The sequence below is a fragment of the Lynx rufus genome, unplaced genomic scaffold (genome assembly GCF_022079265.1).
Source record: "Lynx rufus isolate CCGP_SWC_20201006 ecotype Redwood Valley unplaced genomic scaffold, mLynRuf1.p SCAF_23, whole genome shotgun sequence".
NCBI lineage: Eukaryota > Metazoa > Chordata > Mammalia > Carnivora > Felidae > Lynx > Lynx rufus.
In genome coordinates, this window is record NW_025814838.1 from 7460268 (window position 1) to 7482863 (window position 22596).

At 52.3% G+C, this 22596-nt stretch overlaps 1 protein-coding gene and 1 non-coding gene across 7 annotated transcripts in view; both read right to left on the bottom strand.

The window, feature by feature from the left end:
- The window catches only part of POLR3E (RNA polymerase III subunit E), a 33670-nt gene extending 12079 nt beyond the window's left edge, over positions 1–21591 (bottom strand). For 4 of the 6 annotated variants that reach the window (XR_006963588.1, XM_047087529.1, XM_047087533.1 and 1 more), the window contains exons 1-12: positions 21478–21591; positions 15209–15282; positions 13841–13891; positions 11409–11486; positions 10571–10686; positions 10104–10186; positions 4534–4641; positions 4138–4187; positions 2333–2452; positions 1279–1364; positions 861–905; positions 681–772 (exon numbers count right to left, since the gene is read on the bottom strand). Coding sequence is in view for 5 of the 6 variants with exons in the window: in XM_047087529.1 (XP_046943485.1) it covers positions 681–772; positions 861–905; positions 1279–1364; positions 2333–2452; positions 4138–4187; positions 4534–4641; positions 10104–10186; positions 10571–10686; positions 11409–11486; positions 13841–13891; positions 15209–15244 (865 nt within the window). In the remaining variant the exon portion in view is untranslated. Of the gene's footprint in view, positions 1–680; positions 773–860; positions 906–1278; positions 1365–2332; positions 2453–4137; positions 4188–4533; positions 4642–10103; positions 10187–10570; positions 10687–11408; positions 11487–13082; positions 13118–13840; positions 13892–15208; positions 15283–21477 lie in introns of those variants that run through there. The other 2 variants (XM_047087530.1, XM_047087532.1) reach the window with 2 other exon arrangements.
- Positions 21592–21806: 215 nt separating this feature from the next.
- TRNAL-AAG (transfer RNA leucine (anticodon AAG)) lies at positions 21807–21888 on the bottom strand. The gene has a single exon. It is a non-coding gene; the product is annotated as a tRNA-Leu (tRNA).
- Between the last annotated feature and the right edge of the window lie 708 nt (positions 21889–22596).

Here is a 22596-nt window from a genome sequence, read left to right on the forward strand (position 1 = left end):
GGGGAGGGGGGAAGACTATTACTACTGAGGCCCAGAAAGGCAAGAACCTGGGGATGACCCCATGTCCTTTGCAGGAAAGCCATCGGCCTGGCACCCTGGCAGCCCCAGGCATAGCTGGGAGCTCCCCTCCGCTCAGGCCCCTGGAGACCCCAGAGTTGGTACCTCAGAAGAGGAGCCCAGGTCCTGGGACTCGGCTCTTGAGGTTCAGGGCTCACATCTGCCCTAAGGGTTCTGGCCCTCCAAGTCCTCCGAGAAAGGAGACCAGTCCCTACTGTGTGGAGCCTGGTGGGGACGCCTCAAAACAGTGCAAGCAAATGAACGGAACTCATGTTCATGTGCAAGGCTCTGTATAAGCCACATAGAAACCTCGTCTCTGAATCCTCATCTCAGCCCCCTAGGAGCTTAGTTCCTTCTTACAGATAAACTTCGGCTCAGGAAGGCCAGTGACCTGCCCAGGCTCACACAGCAGGGGAGTGGCCAGGGCGGAACAGGATCCAGAGCCTGGCTGCGGGAGCCCGCTGCAGTACCTTCCTTCCAGACAAGGCTGGAGCTGTAAAGCTGGGCACACTCGGGGTGGTGGGGGCCTCTGGCCTCGCCCCTAAGTCCTTAGTCTCTCCTAGATTGTTTCCCCAGGAGGTGGCAGGGCTGGGGTCCCCCCAGGGGAAAGGGTGTCCACCCACCATTCTTCATCAGGATCTTGATCTGATCGGCCAGGGGCAGGGTACGCAGCTGGGCCATGGACAGGACGTTGCTGGGGGCCACAGGTTTATCTCTGATGAAAACAGAGGTGATGGGTTACAGGACGGGATGTGGGGGAGGTCTGGGGTGGGGAGGATGGCGTGTGGCCCCAATCTACTCACTTCTCCTCCTCTGGGCTGGGTGGCATCAGCATCATGAGGTACTCACTGCAGGGAAGAGGGCAGGGTCAGGGGCTCCCGGGCTCTGTCCCTGCCCCACACCTGCCTGTGAACCCAGACTGCACCTAAGCTGAAGCATCCCCAGGGAAGGGCTGGGGGGTGGAAAAGCAGACAGAAATCCATCCCCATACTCCCTAGCACCCCACCCGCCCCAAACTTGTAGAGAAAGGAGAACCATCTCTTCCCACACCCACTCTCTTGGCCCTCTCCAGAGGACGAAGGACCCCTCCCCATGTCCCTCCTCCACGCTACAGAAGGGACCACAGTCCCTAGGAAGGCCCCACATCGAAGGGACCCTCCTACTGCCAGTGACAGGTTCAGTAGCCCATAGGGATTAACACCATGGACCGGAGGACCTCACCTGGGTGACTTGACAAGCTCTGTGTTCTCAACCCCGCTGGAACCCTGGCACAGGAGGTACTGGCGCTCGTGCTCAGAGCGGCTGTCCTGTTGGTGGAGGGGCAGGGTGGGAGGACCCTCCGCCACCCCCCACCCAGCCCTTCTGCCCTCCAGTTTTCACCCCTCTATCACCTTCCACTCCAGCCACCTACTGTCTGGCCCCAAAGCCAACCAACCACCTGAGCATGGCATCCAAGGCCTCCGTGATGTGGCCTCAACCAACCATTTCCAGCTTTGTGACTGAACAGCCCCAGCACCCATGCCTAGGGGCCCTGTGACACAGGACCACTAAAAGCAATGATAAAAATAACAGCTAACAGTCAGTGAGCACCTACTTTGTGCCAGGGTCTAGTCCAATGGCTGCATATATATCTCAACTTATCTCATTAGGTAATTTGCCTAGAGTCACACACTAGGAAATAGCAGAGCTTCTGAAGTCTGACTCTAAGACTCTGTCAACACGAATCTTTCAGAAGATTCCAGAGAAATCATGAGTTGTTCCTTCCCCAGAAAAATGTTAGGGAGCCCTAGCCTCTGGTGTCTTTGGCTTTGATTCAATTGTTTCCCTTACTCAATAGTTTCAAGGACTGGGCTCAAGGTCAACACACCAGATAAAAAGCAAGTATAGTCAAAAGCACCCTTGGCAAATACATGGTGAACTTGGCCCAGGGAAGAGATGGCCAGTTCTCTATCATGAGCCTCCGTTCAGGACCCGTGATGCATAAAAATACATAACTAAACACCAGCCCCACCCCAGAGCACGTAAGATGCTTACACTTTGGCAGAGTCTGGGGGGCCGAAACCCCTGACCCAAGAAACAGCAGACTCACTTCTCGGTCTCCTGCTCCCCTGGGGACACTCAGTGGACCGGCTGGATCAAGGGACAAACTGCCCATAGGACTTCATCCTCCTTCCCTGGGCTACCACTCAATGTGAAACCAGTTCATGGTGAGACAGTGAGGCCACACTGGGCACCAGGCTTTGCTCCCAGGACCGCCCTGGGGCCCCCGGCTCACCCTCAGGCCGTAGTAGTGCAGGTGGACCCAGGGCTCCTCGGCGTGCTTCTTCTGCAGGAACTCGTACGACTGCACACGGCGCTGGCGGGCCTGCTCTGACTCAGGACGGGAGAACCGCACCTGGGAGGGGCGTGGTGGCCTCAGGCCCAGGACACAACCCGGCTGCATTCCGCGCCCACCAGGAGGCTGGAGAACCCCACACCTGGGGCACCTCCCACCCCCGAGCCCCCCCATTTCCTGACACAGGTCTCTTAATACAGCTCCAACCACGTCCCTCTCTGTGACTCGCCAACACAGGCCACAGAGCAGCTTTCTCTTGCCTCCGCCTGCCGGCACCCACTCTATTTCCACTCCCGCTGGCAACAGGACCCCCGTTTTCCTTTAGGAAACGCCCAGTTCCCCCTCAGTTTGGGAGAGCAGATATCCCTCCCCCACCCCCACCCCCACACACGTTCCCAGCCACAGGAGTGGGCACGTGACTCAGACCTGAACAATCCGAGCACCAAATCCTCTTAGCCACAGGGGCTGGTTCAGGGTTGGCCAAGCCAACGAGTCCAGTCTGGGACTTTAGTTAGAAGTAATGAGAAAGAAGTTTCTTTTCCCCTGGGGTCTTGGAAGCTGGGAGGATGTGAGCCTGGAGCTGGGACAACTCTGTACCACTGGGGACAGACACCCTGCCTGAGAAAGAGGCCAAAAGAGGCAGGCAGAACCTGGAGGTGGAGATGGAGAAACCAGGTCTTGATGACAGAGTCTGAGCACCTGAATCCAGCCACACCTGAAGCTACCCCTCAACTTTTCAGTAACAGGGACTAATACATTCCATTTGGGGCTCATGCTAGGTAGATCTGGGTTTCCGTTGCTTAGAGTACAGACAGAACGAAGCCCTGACTCAACCCTCCTGTGAAGGGCACCTACACAGAGGCATTGGCTGGATTATCGAATCCTGGGATTCTTTTTTTTTTTTAAAGTAAGCTCCATAGCCAACTGGGGCTTGAACTCCTGACCCTGAGATCAAGAGTTGCACGCTCCACTGCCAGCCAGGCACCCCAGGATCCTGGGATTCTGTATGGGTCCTTTAAGGCACATGGGCCTACAAGTGCCTTGTTAAACAAGGGCCAGTGAGTAGAGAAGGGAAGGAGGGTTCTAAGATCACTCACCAAGCTACTGAGAACAGGTGAGCGCCACCCCCCTCCCCGCCCCCAGTTACATCAGTATCTGCCTGTCCTTCAAAGATGTGCAAATGCTTACAACTTTAGCCACATTTGTTTGTCATCCGCATCAATATTTGTGCAGGACTCTTCTCTAAATGCTCATTTTAACCTAACTACGCTTACAGAGAGGAAGCTTCAGAAGCCATAAGTGGAAGGTCAATATTCTTCCAATAACGTTTGATATAGGAATAAGAATTAAGAGAGAAATGTTGCATCTGCACACCCCTGAAAAGACAGAATTACACGGTTAATTAATGCGGCGTTTTCGCTCTACTAGGACCTGGGCTTTATGGCACAGGCTGAGGGTTCACTGAACCTTCTGGGCCCTGGGTCCCCAACTCTACAGAACCCCAGGGCTGCTATCCTGTTTACTGCTGGGATAAGTCAGGCCGGGCAGAGACCAGCTTATCCCCCCCAAGTCACCAGCGAAAAGGCTCTGAAGGAAACACGGTTTCGGTATCTGTCTCCCCCCTGGAGCCCATGTTCCGCAGAGACCCTCCCGGCCCCCGCAGCCTCTGGGCAGCTGAGCTCCGAGGCCAGCCTGCCGCCTCTGCAGGCCGCACCCTCCCTCTTCTCGGGGCTAGAGCTACTCACCGTGATCTGCTTCACATCTTCTTCTGCCTCGTCCTGCGAGGAGTCTCCTGCTGTGAGAAAAAGCGGAGAGAGCGCGGCCCCTGCTTGCAGCCTCCGGTGGCGCCCCTACTCCCTGCTCTCAGCCCCACCGATACGGAAGGCCTCAGGCAGGGGTGTCAGTTCTCCTTCTAGACGGAGGCAGCTGCACAAGTCAGTGGTTCTCACCGGGGACAATTTTGCCCCCACCCCAGGGACAAGGGGAAACACGGGAAGATGTTTTTGGTTGTTACAGTCGTGGAGGGGAGTGCTAGGGCATCCAGGGGGTAGAGGCAGCCGTGCTGCTCAGCATCCTAGAAGCCAAACCCCTGGGCTAGTTTTTTCTACACTAACAGCAGGGCTGGGGGGGCCAGAGCTCACCCTCATTGGCCGCCTCCCTCTCTCGGTGCTTGGCGTCTGCCTTATCCAGGTAGGAGAAGCTGGGCCGCAGCTGCAGGATGCCGTGTAAAGGAGTCAGGTGAAGCTCACCTGGCAGAAGGGGGGCGTGGACGTGACTCTAGGAACCGGGGTCAGCCCACCGGCTTGGCTCACGGTAGTCCCGAAGGGCCCTGGACCCCTGCAAAGACCTTGACCCACTGCCAAACCACCTCCCACCTCTGCTCTGGCCCCTAGTCCCAGAGCTTTGGGACCACCAGGCCAGCGGCCACTCCCAGCACCCCCGGCCCTGCCGGATGCAGTAAACACACAACCGCACCAGGATGTGAATCCAGACTCTTCTGCTCGAAGTCCCTTCTTTAAGCCTGCCTGCATACGGCCCCCTCCCCACAAGCATCCCACACCTTCCCAGCCCGTCCCCACTCCCTTCCCCCTGGCTGCTTGCTCTGGCCACACCGGGCAACTGCTCCACACCAAACACAGCCTGCTCTTTCCCACCAGGCCTTCGCCGGACACCTTCAATGCCCACCCCCTGCTCCTCAAGCACTCAGACTGTCTCCGCTCATCCTCCAACTCTGCTCATCAAAACCCCACCCGATCCGAACAGAAGTCAGCTAGTGCAAATGTGGTTGGAGGAACGGCCCCTGGTGCGGCCAGCTGGAGGAGTGTCTACGCAGTCTCGGACAAAGATCACTAGGAGGCAGTGCAAAGATAATCCACTTCTATCAAGTCAATGTGCGCTTCAAAGAGAAGACATCAGATGCTAAGGCTCTGGTAAGTGGCTCTGTGAAAGCTCTCTGGGCCCCAGAGGGAACGGAGTGCTCGCGGTCAGGAGTAAAGAAACAAACGATCCTACAAATACCGTATGATTTCACTCATATGTGGAATTTAAGAAACAAAACAAATGAAGAAAAAAAAAGAAGAAACAAACCAGAGGGGGGAAAAAAAAAGACAGGGCACCTGGGTGGCTCAGTCGGCTGAGCACCCAACTTTGGCTCAGGTCATGATCTCGCAGTTCGCGGGTTTGAGCCCCATGTTGGGCTCTGTGCTGACAGCTCGGAGCTTGGAGCCTGCTTCCAATTCTGTGTCTCCCTCTCTCTGTGCCCCTATCCTGCTCATGCTCGGTCTCTGTCTCTCTCAAAAATAAATAAGAACGGTAAAAAATAGAAAAAAAAAAAAAAGCAGAGACTGAACTACAGAGAACACTGATGGTTACCAAAGGGGAGGTGGGGGGGATGGGTGAACTAGGGAAGGGATTAAGCGTACACTCATCGTGATGAGCAGCTAAGTCATATATAAAATTGCTGAATCTTCTGTTGTACACCTGGCTCTAATAGAACACTGGACATTAATTGTACTGAAATGAAAAACATAAAAAAAGAACCATCCTACCACCCTACATAGAATAATTTTCAGGTATGTTAAAAATTTTAGTATAAAATACTATAAATACTAGAAAAACATTTTTAGGAGAACCTCTTAAGATGGCAGAAAGCATCCTAAGAAACACCACAAGAGACACAGGAGGAAAAAGGACAGGTAAGTTTAGCTACAGAAAAACACAATCACGTTGGGAAGATGGCAAAAGTTCTAGAGATGGATGGTGGTGATGGTCGGATGCCAACACGAATGCCCTTAACATCACTGGACTGTACACTTCAAAATGGTTAAAATGGTAGGGGCACCTGGGTGGCTCAGTCGGCTGAGCACCCAACTTTGGCTCAGGTCATGATCTCGCAGTTTGTGAGTTCGAGCCCGGCATCAGGCTGTCTGCTGTCAGCACAGAGCCTTCTTCGAATCCTCTCTCCCTCTCCCTCTTTGCCTCTCCCCAGCACGTGCTCTCTCTCAAAAATAACATTAAAAACAAAAAAATAAACATTTTAATAAACAATAAAAAATGATTAAAATGGTAAATTTTAGGTTCTGTATATTTTGCTATAATAAGAATTAATTAAAAGAAAGCAATGAATGGTCCCAGCTGCAAGGGTGGGCTTTGAAGAACTATCTCCTTGGGGGCTCCTGAGTGGCTCATTTGGTTGAACATCCAACTTGGGCTCAGGTCATGATCTCATGATTCATGAGTTCAAGTCCCGTGTGGGGTTCTATACTGACAGCTCAGAGCCTGGAGCCTGCTTCAGATTCTGTGTCTCCCTCTCTCTCTGTCCTCCCCTGCTCATGCTGTCTGTCTCTCTCTCTGTCTCTCTCTCTCTCTCAAAAATAAACAAACGTGCAGGGGCGCCTGAGTGGCTCAGTCATTTGGGCGTCCGCCTTTGGCTTAGGTCTCACGGTTCGTGGGTTCGAGCCCCACATGGGGCTCTGTGCTGACAGCCTGGAGCCTAGAGCCTGCTTCGGATTCTGTGTTTCCCTCTCTCTCTCTCTGCCCCTCCCTTGCTCATGCTCTCTCTCCCTCTTAAAAATAAACATTAAGACAATATAAATAAATAAATAAATAAATAAATAAATAAATAAATAAACAAACATTTTAAAAATTTTAAAAAGACCTATGTCCTTAAGGGGCACTTGGGTGGCTCAGTTGAGTTGGTTAAGTGTCCAACTTTCGGCTCAGGTCATGATCTCACAGTTGTTAAGATCAAGCCTTGCATCGGGCTCTGGGCTGAGCATGGAGCCTGAATAAGATTCTCTCTCTCAGTGGCACAAGAACAGACACTCAGATCAATGGAACAGAATAGAGAACCCAGAAATGGACCCACAAACAGATGGCCAACTAATCTTTGACAAAGCAGGAAAGAATACACAATGGAATAAAGACAGTCTCTTCAGCAAGTGGTGCTGGGAAAACTGGACAGCGACACGCAGAAGAATGAACCTGGACCACTTTCTCACACCAGACACAAAAATAAACTCAAAACGGATGAAAGACCTCAATGTAAGACAGGAAGCCATCAAAATCCTCGAGGAGAAAGCAGGCAAAAACGTCTCTGATCTTGGCCGCAACAACTTCTTACTCAACATGTCTCCAGAGGCAAGGGAAACAAAAGCCAAAATGAACTATTGGGACCTCATCAAAACAAAAAGTTTCTGCACAGCTGGGGCACCTGGGTGGCTCAGTCAGTTAGGTGTCCGACTGCAGCTCAGGTCATGATCTCACGGTTTGCGAGTTCAGGCCTCACATCGGGCTCTGTGCTGACAGCTCAGAGCCTGGAGCCTGCTTTGGATTCTGGGTCTCCCTCTCTCTCTGCCTCTCCCCCACTTGTGCTCTCTGTCTCTCTCTCTCTGTCTCTCAAAAATAAATAAAATGTAAAAAGCTCTGCACAGCGAAGGAAACAATCAGCAAAACTAAAAGGCAACCAACGGAATGGGAGAAGATACTTGCAAACGACATATCAGATAAAGGGTTAGTATCCAAAATCTATAAAGAACTTATCAAACTCAACACCCAAAAAACAAATATCCAGTGACGAAATGGGCAAAAGACATGAATAGACACTTCTCCAAAGAAGACATCCAGATGGCCAACTGATACATGAAAAAATGCTCAATATCACTCATTCATTATCAGGGAGATACAAATCAAAAACACAATGAGATACCACCTCACACCTGTCAGAATGGCTAACATTAACAACTCAGGCAACAATGGATGTTGGCGAGGATACGGAGAAAGAGGATCTCTTTTGCATTGTTGGTGGGAACACAAGCGGGTGCAGCCACTCTGGAAAACGGTATGGAGGTTCCTCAAAAAACTCAAAATAGAACTACCCTACGACCCAGCAATTGCACTACTAGGCATTTATCCAAGGGATACAGGCGTGCTGTTTCGAAGGGACACGTGCACCCCCATGTTTATAGCAGCACTATCAACAAAAGCCAAAGTATGGAGAGAGCCCAAATGTCCATCCATGGATGAATGGATAAAGAAGATGTGGTGTATATATATATACAAAGCAGTATCACTCAGCAATCAAAAAAAATGACATCTTGCCATTTGCAACTACGTGGATGGAACTAGAGGGCATTATGCTAAGCGAAATTGGTCAGAAAAAGACAAATATCATATGACTTCACTCATGAGGACTTTAAGATACAAAACAGATGAACATGAGGGAAGGGCAGCAAAAATAACATAAAAACAGGGAGGGGGACAAAACAGAAGAGATTTAAATACAGAGAACAAACAGAGGGTTACGGGAGGGGTGTGGGGGGGGGATGGGCTAAATGGGGAAGGGGCACTAAAGAATCTACTCCTGAAATCATTGTTGCATATATGTTAACTTGGATGTAAATTAAAAAAATAAATTAAATAAAAATACCAAAAAAAAAAAAAATTTTCTCTCTTTCAGGGCGCCTGAGTGGCTCAGTTGGTTAAGCATCTGACTTCAGATCAGGTCGTGACCTCACGGCTCACGAGTATGAGCCTCACACCGGTGGTGCAGAGCCTGCTTGGGATCCTCACTCTCTCCTCTCTCTCTGCCCCTCCCCCACTCATGCTTTCTCTCTTTCAAAATAAATAAACTTTAACAAACAAACAAGGAAACAAACAAGAATGTCTCTGTCTGACCCTCTCCGGCTCACACACATGCCCACTCTCTCCATAAAATAAATATTAAAAAAAAAAAAACAAACTATGTCCTTGAGACACAGGTTCAAAAAAAAGTTGATACAACTTTTGAGTCTATTCTAGTTTGTTTCTTAAGTGTCCAAATTAGTTTTATTGTTTTATGAACTCTAAACACACTACCTTGTACTTTTTAAAGGCTTTATTAGACCATAACAATGGCATACAAAACCCACCCACTTAACGCATACAATTCAATGTATTTCATACATTCCTGGAGTTGTATAACCAGCACCACAATCAATCTAAGAACATCTTCATCTCCCAGAAGGAAAACCTGAACCCATCCTCAGCCACAACGCATTCGACGGGCAACCACTCTCTGCTTTGTCTCTACTGACTTGCCTCTTATGGACACTTCACATGAAGGGACTCATATATGTGGCCCTTTGTGACTGGCTTTTCTCACTGAGCATCATGTTTTCAAGGCTCCGGCATGCTAGGGCTCCGAAGCACCAGTGTGCCATCTCTCACACAGCTGCAGGACACTGTTCTCCTGGCATCAGCTGACGGACTTCCGGATTGTTTCTGCCTTTTCACTATTATGAATGATATTGCTATGAACATCCACGTACAAGTTTTCTGCGGACAGACATTGCATTTCTCTTGGATAGACGCAGTCTAGGAGTAACACTGCTCGTGCACAAGTACCTTATATTTAAAACCAAATGCTACCACCTGTCTCAAAAGTTATGCTGTGCGTATGTCTGTGTCCCAGGAGGACAATGACCTTGGGATGCCCCATCCCTATCAGGTCAGGCAGCATCAGGAGGCAGAAGTCCTCAGTGGTGGCCAACTCCAGCTCCCACGATCTGTCATTTCTACAACTTGCCTGGCCCCTGCGGGTGTCCAGCTTTCGGGGAGCAACAAGCTGGGTACCAGGCTAAAGACAGCCTCCCCGTCCCGGCCCCCATCCTGCTTCTCCCCCACTCCAGAGACCTCGAGGAGCCACGGCGGCCCGGACGCCCAGTGCGGGTACCTTGCCTGTAGAGTGCAGCGGCGTAACGGGCCGTGTTACTGGTACTCTGGGAGGAGCAGAACGTCTGCTTGTCCATCAGCTTCCTGGGAGCAGAAGGAGAACAGAAGGGAGCAGAAGGAAGCTCTAGACCCAGGGCATGGCAGACAAAGCCCCTCTACCCCAGACGTCTTCTGAAAGCCAACACCAAGGAACAGGGACCGAGGCCCCAACTCAGCATATGGGAGCCTCAGCAGGGAAGCTGGGGATGAGGTTTGTGGCCCAAGGACAGGGGTGGGTACAGGCCCCACTCCCATCACGGGGCCTCTCCACAGAGAAGACATTTGCTGCAGGGCAGGGTTGCTCCAGGCCCAAGCATGTGAAGCTGGGACGCACAGCACAGGGGCACAAGGGCTCAGGCGATCCACAGGCCTTCAAAAGGCTCGTACTGGAGCACACCAAAGCCTGGAGACCGGGCCCAGGGAACTCACGAGGAGTATGTGCTGCTCTCGTCTGCACAGGCGCCATCCACGTTGAGTGCGATCTGCTCCCCTTTGCTGCGGCAATAGTTGGGGTTCAGGGTGTCGATGGCCATCTCAAGCTCTACCTGTAGGCACCAAGCACCCCCACCAGATATATGAGGAACACAAGAACATCCCCAACCTGCCCACAGCCACCTCCTGACCCCAGTCCCTGCCAGTCCCAGCCCTGCCCAGAAGCAAGCCCCCAGGCTTCAGTCTCCACTGAAGGCCATAAACCCAAATTCTGACAGAAAGGCCAGAGTGCTTTCTGGGGGGTGGGAGTCATGTAGTTTTGTTTGTCCTCCCCATTCTACCCTCCAAACTCTAAACTGGGTGCCAACATTAAAAAAACCAACAGATTTTTCTCATAAAAATTCTCATTTCCAATTTCTCTTAAAGAATCTCGGGGTGGGGGGCTGCAGCCACCCACCAGACAGGGTAGGGCACACCTACAGTTCTCCTGGCCCCTAGCACCCCAGCCCTTCAAGGCACTGGATGATCCCCCTTATCAGAGCTGCTGCATGCCGGCCCCTGCCTTATCCTGTGAACATGAGCCCCCCATTCCCAGTCCCTAACTCCTCTCAAGACTTCTTACTCCCTGGCCTCTCTGGAGCTGCCCACCCTCTTTCTTCCTGGAGACTTTCCTTCCTTGGTGGCTTTCTCAGCTCTGGAAGCGACTGGTTCTCCTCTGAACCCTCCAATCGCCCCTTTTGTGGGCTTCTAGTCCCCAGAGGGCCTGTCTGCTCTTTCATCAGCCCCCACCCATAGCACCCCTCCCCTCCTCCACCTCCATCAGAGGGCAGCCCACCTTTTGCTGCTTGGGCTTGATCTTGGCCGAGAGGTGTGGAATGTCATCATAGGTCATCGAGGCTGGACGCACAGGGTACTGGAGAGGGGAAGGGAGCTGTCTGTCCACTCTGCCCAGCCCAGCCCAGCGCTGGGCTCGAAGACTCCAACCAAGATTCAATGCCAAGCAGAGACCAGAGATCCCCACTGGGCCCTTCACACTGGCTCCACCCAGCTTCCTCCCAAAGGGCCATTTTCGTAGATCTCCGACCTCCGAGGGACAAGCCTAAGCACCAGGAGCCCCAACAGGCCCCGGTGCACAGTGCCCTGCAGGTTGTGTCTGGTAAAGCCACAGGACACTGCCGTGAAGACAAGAGTAAGGATCCGTGGTCTAGCTGCCAGTTTACAGGCCATCCAGGTAGAGAAGGACAAGGCAAAGGAGACCACGGGAAGCACAGAGGAAGACCTGACCAGTGACATGCCGTGGGCTGCTCAAGAGGGAATTCACTACCCCATTCTCTCTCCGGCACCCTGTGAACTTTTCTGTAATAAAAAGCTGCTGATGACTGGCTCAGAGAGCCCCCTCTGGGCCTCAGTGTCACCATGTGTGAAGTTATTTTATGTCACTCTTTAATATACTGTTCTCAAGTCACTTCTTTGCTCTGCACACACTGGGGTCACTTTCCCACACCCATCCTCACAGGGGCACCTTTCCTTTCCTTTCTCCTGCACCGAACGGACGCTACAGGATGGGCAGATGAGTCACGGTTTGAAGCGCCCTCATGCCCGAACCAGGCCACCTCTGGGAGGGGCCTGCTGGAGGCGGGGCAGCGTGTAAAGTGAGCCCTCTGCGTGGCGGCAGCTGCAGATCTGCTGTGTTCCGGTCCAAGGAAATGGTTATTTCCTAAAAGCTCAAACAACACACTGACTCCTCCCTGATTCCCGGGCAGGAACTTAGGGCCGCAGTAGGACGAATAGCTTGCAGCCCAGCTGGCCTGGACTGAGCCCTTGAAAAAGGCCCCGGCTGGGACAGGCTGGCCCACAACAGCCTGGGAGGCCCCTAGTCGGCCGAGGTTCAGGGCGGCCCTGTACCCTCCTGATCTCAGGCTGGGATGGGTGGTGGTGGACGGCACAGGTTCGAGAATCAGGCCGCGGTTCTGCTCCCAACTCTGCCTCTGGCAGCCTGTGCGCTTGGGCAGGCTCCTCACTTCACAGGGTGTCCTCGCCTCACAGGGCTGCTTGGGGCAGGGAAGGAGGCTGACAGGGGTGGCCACTAGCCCAGGGCCTGGCACACCGCGAACACATATGGGGTCACTGTCACCACTGCCAGTTCCCCCATCATTTTGCAGCCCATCAAGGAAACCGGTTCAGAAGGCCTGAAGGACAGGCCCCCAGCCACATGGCCTGTAAAGGCAGACCCTGCGGGGGTGGTGAGGAAGGACGCTGGGCCCCTTCCCAGCTCACACTTGGGGCACCACCATCGCCGCCCTGCCCTGGGCCCCTTGCAAGTTACTAGTCTCGCTGTGCCTTACCTTCTCATAGGCGGCAGGAGACAAAATACTTAAAACCATACTTATTGTTGGAAATGTAAACTGGTACAAAGCAGTCTGTCCATTACTCTAAACATTAAACACAGAGTATCCAGTGGACCCAGCAATTCGGCTCCTAGGGATATGCCCAAGAGAAATGAAAATACCTGTCCACATAAAAACCTGTACGGGGGCATTCACAGCAGCACCGTTCCTAATGGGCCTAAAGTGGAAACAACCCAAACACCCATCAGTGAATGGATAAACGAAATGTGGTGTATATATCCACACAATGGAGTACTATTCATCCATAAAGAGGAATGAAGCACTGATACATGCTATGAGTAAACCTTGAGAACATGATGCTAAGTAAAAGAAGCCCATATGACATGATTCTGTATGTATGAAACATCCAGAACAGGCAAATTCAGCGAGAAAACAGGTTAGTGGTTGCCTAGGGATGTAGGCAGGAAGGGAGACAGGGGACAAAACTGTCCTAAAATAGACTGTGGTGCTGAGGTCCGTGTTGGGTAGTGTTTCGAGCACTTTAGTGTGGATTCACCCCACCCCAAAGGGGACCCTACAGGGCAGGTATAGTGTTACCGCCACCATTTTACAAACGGGGAAACGGAGGCACAGAGAGCTTAAGGGCCTGGCTCGAGGGCTCACAGCTAAGTCACGATGGAGCTGGGCCTCAATGCAGCTGCCTGTCCCCAGAGCCCAAGCTTTAACCACTACACTGTTCTGCCTCTCACGGCTGCCTTGGTTTTCCCATCTTCAAAATGCGAGACTATTAACCTGCCCGCCCACAAAGGCCAAGAAAACCACCTTATCGCCCACTCTGTGCCCAGAACACCCAGCAAGGCTGAGGTTCCCCCCACTCCAACCCTCGAGGTTTCCCTTCACCCTCAGGTCTCATCATTACCTGAAACAGATAGAGCTTCTCCGCCAGACTTTTGGCCAAGTACACATCGATCTGGGAACAAGGGAAGAAGACTTAAGCAGGAGACAGAACCAGTGCCTGGCTTGCCCCGGCATCCCCCGCTCCTCAGATTTCAGGAAGGGATAGTGGCTCCTAGAGGCAGTTTGGGGGAGGAGGGAACAGCTCAGCTACTGCTAGAAACAAAGGGGATGAAGTCTCCAGCCTCCCTCCCTACAGCTCCCAGGGAGACCGGAACAAGAGTTGCTGGCCCCTTCCCAGGGCCACTATTACTCAATAAAAATGTACCTTCCCCAGGGGCACTCAGATCAGGATGCATCCTGAACCAGGTCAAATGCTTTTCTGATGAGGCTGGGGCAGAGAACAGCCTACCCACTTGGCTGCACTTCCTCCCCTGGCCTCCACCACCTACCCTGGACCACCTGTCACACCCCTCTTAGGGAGGTCCACAAGCCGCTGCAAGAATGATCTGGCCAAACTTGCTTTCTTCTCAACACTGACCACCCTGCCCCACCGAGCAGAGGTTTTACCTCCCTGCTTGCCGGCTCTTCGTATGAACCATGTTCTCTCCCACCACCAGGCCCAAAGGAGGAGTGAAGGGCATCGGCGCAAAGGAGGCCTGTGTGAAGGGCATTCTAGGTGGAGGGAACGGCATGTGCAAAGGCCCACCTGGAGGCACTAGGATGTGTCCTGATCCGGCCTCTGGAACCTACCTTCCCACCACCTACATCTTGAGCCTCCTTTCTTTCAGTGTTGCCCACAGATCCTAGGTTTCCTGAGGGCAAGACACTGCCTCCCTCACTGCTGTCATAGCCCCCGTCCTGCATACAATGGATCCAGTGAACACTGTTGAATGACTTCTTGGTGGGCCCAGGAAGGGGGAATTGTCAAACCCATTCACACATTCAACAAATAGCCACTGAGTATCTAAGTGACAGGCACTGAACTTGGCTTTGCTGATACAATGGTGAAAGAACAGAAGCCCTCCCTGGTGAAGCCTACATTCTAGCGGAAGGAGATTTATGTCCAGGGGATGGTGAGTATTATAACCAAGCACAAGGCACAGCCATGTTCAGGGGTCTGGTGGGGGCAGGGAAGGCATACAGGAGAAAGCCACACAAAGGCGGCGGGGTGTGTCAGGGAATTCTCTTTGACAAGGAGATGCTAGATCAGAGACTGGGAGGAAGTGTAGGGTTCAGCCAGGCAGGTATCTGGAGGAAGAGGGAATAGCCTGGCTTAGGGGTCCCTGGGATGCCAACAGATGCCAGGCCGGCCTGAGGACAGATGGAAGGGGACTCATCCCTGGGCACTTCTCCCTGGTGGCCCTGGCAGAAGGTGGGAAGCAGCAGTTACCTCCTGTACGACTGGGTCATCCTCTTCATTGGCCATACTAGGGGGGGGCCAGCCGCACGATCCTCAGACTCAACCTGCAAGGGAGAGCAAGAGGCCTGAGTCAGTCGTTCAGCCAACACTCAGGGTTGCCCATGCTGCAACAGGCCCTGCTCTGGGAGGGAAGAGCCTGAGACACAGCAACTGACCCTCTTTCAACATCTTTTCTGGAGTCAACAATGGACGGCCAATGCAAACAAAAAGAGAAACCACTAAACCCAAGGTGCAAACAGGTGGACCCGAGGCAGCACATGTCGTCTGCACCCACAGGGAAGAATAAATGACCAGTTTTAAGGGGTTTTTGACCACTCCCAAAGTAGAGTTCACTGCCAGGCAGGAAGATGGAGGTTGGCTGGTCCACAGCCATGATGAAAACACCCGAGCGCTAGTTTGGGGCCACGAGGAAGCATTAAAGACGAGTCTGACGTCCAACAGGAAGAGCAGGCAGTCCCAAGGCTTTCCAGAATGACTCTGAGTCTGATATTTGACTTTTTTTTTTCTTTCAACGTTTATTTATTTTTGGGACAGAGAGAGACAGAGCATGAACGGGGGAGGGGCAGAGAGAGAGGGAGACACAGAATCGGAAACAGGCTCCAGGCTCCGAGCCATCAGCCCAGAGCCCGACGCGGGGCTCGAACTCACGGACCGCGAGATCGTGACCTGGCTGAAGTCGGACGCTTAACCGACTGCACCACCCAGGCGCCCCTGATATTTGACTTTTAAGTGAACTTTAAGCCTAACCCCGCGTGAGATGATTTTTCCCATTTTGTGTGACACAAAATGACTCTCTTCACACACTTTAATGTATTCAACACAACAACCCCGCAAAAAAGATGGCTTGACTGTCCCCATTTTCTAATGGGAAACTGGAACTCAGGGACGCTTTGCGTGTATTAGCCAAGCCACAGAACAAGAGGATGCACTGGACTTCAAAGCCAGGCCATGTGACTCCAGGTAACAACTACAGGTAGGGGAGCTCACTCAGAGGGAAGGGAAGGGCCTTCCTGCCGGGGAGAAGGGGGGGGTGGCATTTGGGCTGCGCCCTGAAGGATAGAAGGATTTGGAGGAGGGATTCCAGGTGACCGGAATCACCTCAAGCAACTGGAGAGGAAAGGCTGTAGGTCTCCACGGCAGAGGGGGAGTAATTTGGCTGGGCTAAACCTTCATATTCCCACGTGGGTCCCTTCAGAATCCCAGCGGCCCCCAGCCCCCTAGTTCTGGGTAAGACCATCACCATTTTTGTCTCATCTACTTAACTGAGCTAGTCAATATTTAAAAGGGCATCAGGGAGCCTGGGTGGCTCAGTTGGTTAAGCGTCCGAGTCTTGATTTTGGCTCAGGTCATGATCTCCCAGTTTGTGAGTTCGAGACCTGAGTCACATGGAGCCTGCTTGGGATTCTCTCTGCCCTTCCTGCACTTGCTCTCACCTGCTCTCTCTCTCTCAAAATAAACTTAAAAGGGCGTAATACCTTCACCAGGAGTGGGATTCAATGGCTGAGGTGCACCACCTGAAATCATCTCATGCATTCCAGATACACGTTCTAAACTCAGCCTCATCCCTGAGGCCTCTGTTCCCATCACCCCACATCAACAACTCCGGTCAGCTCTACTTTTAAGGTAGGTCTGGGGTCTGGGCACCCCCACTGCTACCTCCCCAGTCCAGACAGCTCCAATGTCTGCCTGCATGACAGCAATGGCCTAAATAAATGCTCTCCCTGCCCCACCTGAGACGCTATGATCTTTGCCCATCCCCACAGCCAGTGCCAGTGATCCTTCTGAAAGTCATGTCGGAGCCTGTCACGCCTCTACCTTGAAGGCCTCCTGTCCCACTCAGGGCAGAAGCTCAAGTCTTTATGACGCACCTGTTGACACCACGGCCCCTTTCCCTCTCAGACCTCGCCTCCCCCGGGCTCCCTTCCTCCCTCTTCCCCAACCTCAGGCCTTGGGAACAGTTCTACCCTGGGAGCCTCATGGCTCCCTCCCTCACCTCTTCCAGGTTTTTGCTCAAATGTCACCTCACCGCTGAGACTTTCTCTGTCCACCCTATCCAAAAGTGCAACACCCCCCTCCAACTCCCGTCCCTGCTCTGATGCACTTGACAGTTTATAGCTCTGTATTTATCACCTGTCCCCACCCCCACTGCCACTAGGCCACAAATTACATGAAGGCAGAGGCTCTGCTCCATTCTGTCCCTTGCTGTATCCCCCTGAGCCCACAGCAGGCACTCCCTACATACCTGCTTTCTGAATAAACGAACCACAGGAAGGCTACTTAATGGGGAGCTACCACAGGTTTCTGAGTGGAGGAAGACTTGAGGGGGCAAGAAGCAGGCCAGGGGAAGCCGGCTACCTCAACAGTTCTGGCTGGAGGCCTAGATGCAAACCAGAAGCCCCAAACCGACAGTTTTAGGTGCCCGCTCCTGCCCATCTGCGCTGGTTGCCAAGTGCCGCCGACGTATGTCAAGCACCTCGCTCCTCTGAGCTGGTTCTGTGGACAACAGAGACTGAGAACTTCCACCTGAGTGGAACGGGTCACACGTACAAGAGGCGTAGCCTGGGAGGTTCCCCTGACGTAATCATTCCTGAGAAACCGGCTTTCTCGGCTGTTGCTGGGCTCCCTAGCTGTGCTCTGCTGGCCTCTCCCCTGGTCCCTGGGGAGCTCAGGGAGGCTGACCGACCTGGAGCTGGCGCTCCTCCCCCCTCCCACGGTACAGTGACCAGGGCGACGCAGGGTTCTCACTTCCTTTCAGCCTCCCAGCCAACAGCATCCAGTGTGGTGGCTTTCCAAGTTTTCAGCCTAAAACCTCTAGTAAGAAATCCATTTCATATACATGACCCAGAACATACACAAAATTATGTAACTAAACCAAGGCTTCACACACCCATAACTGCCCCTACTATACGTGGGGCAGTGGTGTTTTCTACCCTCGCCCATTAAAATTAAACATACTGGTAACAATCCTCTAAGGTGATTTTACATCCCCCTAATAAATTTTTTTTAAAAGTAATCTCTATGCCCAACATGGGGCTCCAACTAACCACGAAGAGATCAAAAGCCACATGCTCCACAGACTGAGCCAGCCAGGCGCCATTTACTAATAAATCTTGATCCACGATTTTAAAAGTACCCCTTCTGGGGTGCGTGGCTGGCTCAATTCAGTAAGCATCCCACTTTTGGTTTCGGCTCAGGGCATGATCTCACGGTTTGTAGGTTCGAGCCCTGACCCTGTGGAACCTGCTTGGGGTTCTCTCTCTCCCTCTCTCTCTGCCCCTCCCTGGCTTGTGTTCTCGTTCGTTTGTTCTCTCTCTCTCTCTCTCTCTCTCGATAAAGTTAAAAAAAAAAAAACAAAAACAAAAAAGAAAGAAAGAAAGAAAGAAAGAAAGAAAGAAAGAAAGAAAGAAAAGTCCCCCTTCAACAAGTTTCCCTGAGGCTCCTCTTTTCTACCTCCAACCCTCTCAGAGACAGCCAGAGTTGTCCCTGCAGAAAAGTAAAGCACATCATTCTCCTGCTCAAAACGCTTCAACTGCCACATAGAATAAAATCCAAATTCCCTTCCATGGCCCCAAGGCCCTATATGATCTTGGCCTTGCCTTTCTCTCACTAGCTACACGGCCAGGTAGCCACTTGCTGGGCCTCCAAGAGGCCAGGCCCCAGCCTGTCTCAGGACCTTTGCATGCCACCAATTTTCCCCAGGTGTTTTCAAAGCTGGATCTTTTTCATTAGGTATCACTGCCACCCAACCCCCTTCCAGGAGGAGAGGTTCCTTGACCACCCATCTTAAAGAGCTCCTCCACCAACTGGTTCCCAGGCACCACCACGTCCATTTTATTCCCTTCATGGTTCTTATCACAGTCTGAAACTACCTATTCTACCTGCTTATGTGTTACCCACCTTCTGCACTAGAACAGAAGCTCCACGTGGGTCTCTCAATGCTTCAATTACCTCAACCATAAAGTGGAGATGATTATACGTACTTCATCAAGTTGTTATAAGGATTATTATCTTTTTTTTTTTAATTTTATTTATTGACGGGGGGGGGGGGGGGGGGGGGAGGGAGAGAGAGATTCCCAAGCAGGCTAGCAGACTCCGCACCTTCGGTGCAGAGCCTGATGCGGGGCCGATCCTACCAACCACAAGATCATGACCCGAGCAGAAACCAAGAGTTGGACACTTAACCAAATGAGCCACCCAGGCACCCCAGTATTAGTCTTTTTAAAATTCACGCTGTTCTCCCAGTGCCTAGAACAGTGCCTGGCATGAAGTAGACACTCAATACAGTACAAAGAATAATTAAATGAGTACGTGAAATCAGGTGGTTACAGACCCTTAACCCAGTAAGCCTAACTCAGGCCCAACCAGAGACTGGTGGCCTCACAGTGTGGGCCTCATGGGTACTTGAGAACAGACAGAGGCTATGGCCCAGGCAGAAGCAGGCTTCCCAGCCACAAGTCAAGCTTCCCCAACTGCAGTGACTACCAATGACCACCCTGGCCTCAACCGGGCATCTTGCAGCCATAATGGTATTCTGGGGGTGGCTCCATGGCCTTGGGCACACAAAATTTCCCCCAACAGGGAGCTGCCAACAAATGTAAAGGGGACAAGGGTAGCAGGTGGAGCCAAGGGAAATACCTAAATACCACACCTGGGTGTATCCCTGTGTGCCTAGGAATCTAACCTGTCATCCAATCGTAAACGCACAGGCAATTTCAAAGACTCTCCAGCTACTGGGGGGAGAGGACAAAATACAACACAGTTAAGAGGAGAGTGCCCCAAGGCAAAGGGTCTCAAGGCCAGGATTCTAACTGCCTCTGTGCCTACAGGGCAAGGCATCTCCCCTCTCTGGGCCACCTCTGTTTCCACCTCTGTTAAAGAGTTAGCCTTGAGAAAAACAACTAATTAGCCCTTAATTGAGCATCAGACCCTTCTCTAAAGACTTCACACACGTTCTCATCTTCTCAATAGTCCTTTAAGTCAAGATTCATCATTCCCAATTAAGAAATGAGGAAACGAAGATTCAGAGAGTATAAGTAATTCGTCCAAGGTCACAGTGCTGGAGGAAAGCAGAACCAGAGCAGAAACCTGGGTCCGGCTGATGTCAATGATCCCTTTCTTAACCACTATGCTGCACACCTTTCAAGTAAAAGGCAGTATGGTATAGTGGGTAAGAGCCTGGACTCTCAGAGCAGAACTACCCCGGTTCAAATCCCACCTCAACTACTTCCCAGCCGTGGCCCACCTGGGATTGCTTAATCTTGAAAAGTCTCTCGCTATTTTCATCCCTAAAATGGGGATAATGAAAGTACAGATCCCCCCAGGACTATAGTGAGGCTTAAAAAAGGTAATGAATGTAACCCGCAGGGAACTTTGTTATTACTTAGCAACATGTTTTCTTCCAACGTAGGAGAATATAACGCCGCCACACATCAAACGCAGCGAGCTGGGGCTTCTCGCGCCTTACCCTATTTAGCCCTCATCAACAGCCCTACGAGGTAGGAAATTTTATTATCCCCATTTTACAGACGAAGAAACTGTGGCGACTGCTAAGATCTCCTCTATCACCCAACGATTCTAAAGCTAATATAACTGAACGACCTTGTTTATGTACTGGTTTACTTGACGTGCTTGCTGACACCTCCTCCGACCAAATGGTCAGGGCCGTATCCGCCGCACGTTGCTGGCTCTCAGTTAACGCTGAATGGTGGCCTGAATAGATGAATGAAGAATGCCGGGCCTTGCCGGGCGGAGGCTGATCTGGTTCAGCGGCAAGAAAGGGGCCCGGGCAGGCTTTGGGTACCCTCCCCCTGCCCAGCGGGGCGGGTCGCCGGCCCCGGGCCACACTGTCCAATGGGTTTCGCCTCCCTCACGGGTGGTCAGGCCCCCGTCCCTGACCATCCGCACGAGTAGCCGCGCTGGCGGGACACCAGCTGCCTTCGGACAGGTGCTCCCGTAGGATGCCCGCCTGGGCCGGGCGGGGCAAGGTGGCTAGACCCTGAGTCACCGCCGGCAGCCTCGCCCGCGGCGTCCTCGACTACCGGGCAGGACCGAGGTCTGAGGCCGCGGCCGGCCCGGATCAACGGAGGTCAGCCGTCCATCCTTCCCGCCCGAGTCCTGAGAGGCCCCCAGCCCCTGGGCTCGGCGCGGGCCTCCCGGCCTACTCGGCAGCCCAGCCCAGGCCCACCTCGCGAGTGCGGCCCGGCTCAAGCACGGGCGTGCGCTGCCTGCTCGGCACTCACCTCTCCGCGGGGGCCGCGGGCGGGCGGCGGCAACGGCCCAGGTAGCCGCGGGCTGCAGAGGCGGCGGCGGCCCTGCTCTTCTCTTAGGCAGCGGCCATGTTGCTGGTGGAGAAACTCCAGCGGACACGTGGGGGGAGCGGGGCCGGGCCTAGCGCTTCCTTTTACCCACAATGCCCCGCCCCGGCGCGCGTGGCCCCGCCCCCTCCGCCTCTCCATTCATGCAGGCCGTCTGCCGGGTCTGGCAGCAGGGGGTGCTGACGAGCCAACAAAAACAGCAGATACAGAGCCCGGCAGGAAGGCGGTAGGGACAAAAAGGGAAAAAGCAGTGCTGGCAGCGGTGGGATTCGAACCCACGCCCCCGAAGAGACTGGAGCCTTAATCCAGCGCCTTAGACCGCTCGGCCACGCTACCCAGTTGTGGCGATAGCGTTCCGAGAAACTACTTAATACTTTTAGAAGCAAATTTTACTGGCATGTTTTGTATTTCAATTTATTCCGGTAGAGCTATTTCAAACATATCAAGCATTTAAAAGAAAATATTTGCTCCAATATTTGGACCCAGATTTGTTTCAAATAGATTTTAGAGTAAAAAGCAGTTTAAGAATCCGTGTTCTTAGTCGGCTGTTTAACCTGGTGACCTCAGGCGGAGCCACGTATCACCGGAAGAAATGGTGGAATCGCCAGTAACTCGCACCAGGGGGCTCGGAAGGCTAAACCAGGGGAGCTGGCTTAGGCAGTTTTCTCTGAAAAGTTGTGTGTTTTAATTGTTAGTTACTCAACTAGTAAGTGAAGTATTGCAAAATATGAGAACTATGCAGATAAGGTACAAATGCTCTTTTACCTTTGACCCTCCTCCTAAGTCTCATCCACAGAAATGACTATTGTTCTCAACTTACTATGTGTCTTTCTGGACTTTTTGCTGTGAATTTATGTGGAGATAGATAGGTAGATAGATAGATATAGATATGTGGATATATATATATATATATATATATATATCCATAGGAAATTGATGTTTCGTGTGTGTGTATGGGTTTTTACATAAATATCATCATACTGTTACTATTGATATGCTACTGTTTTTCCACCCAAATATACTTTAAAAATATCTACCCATATT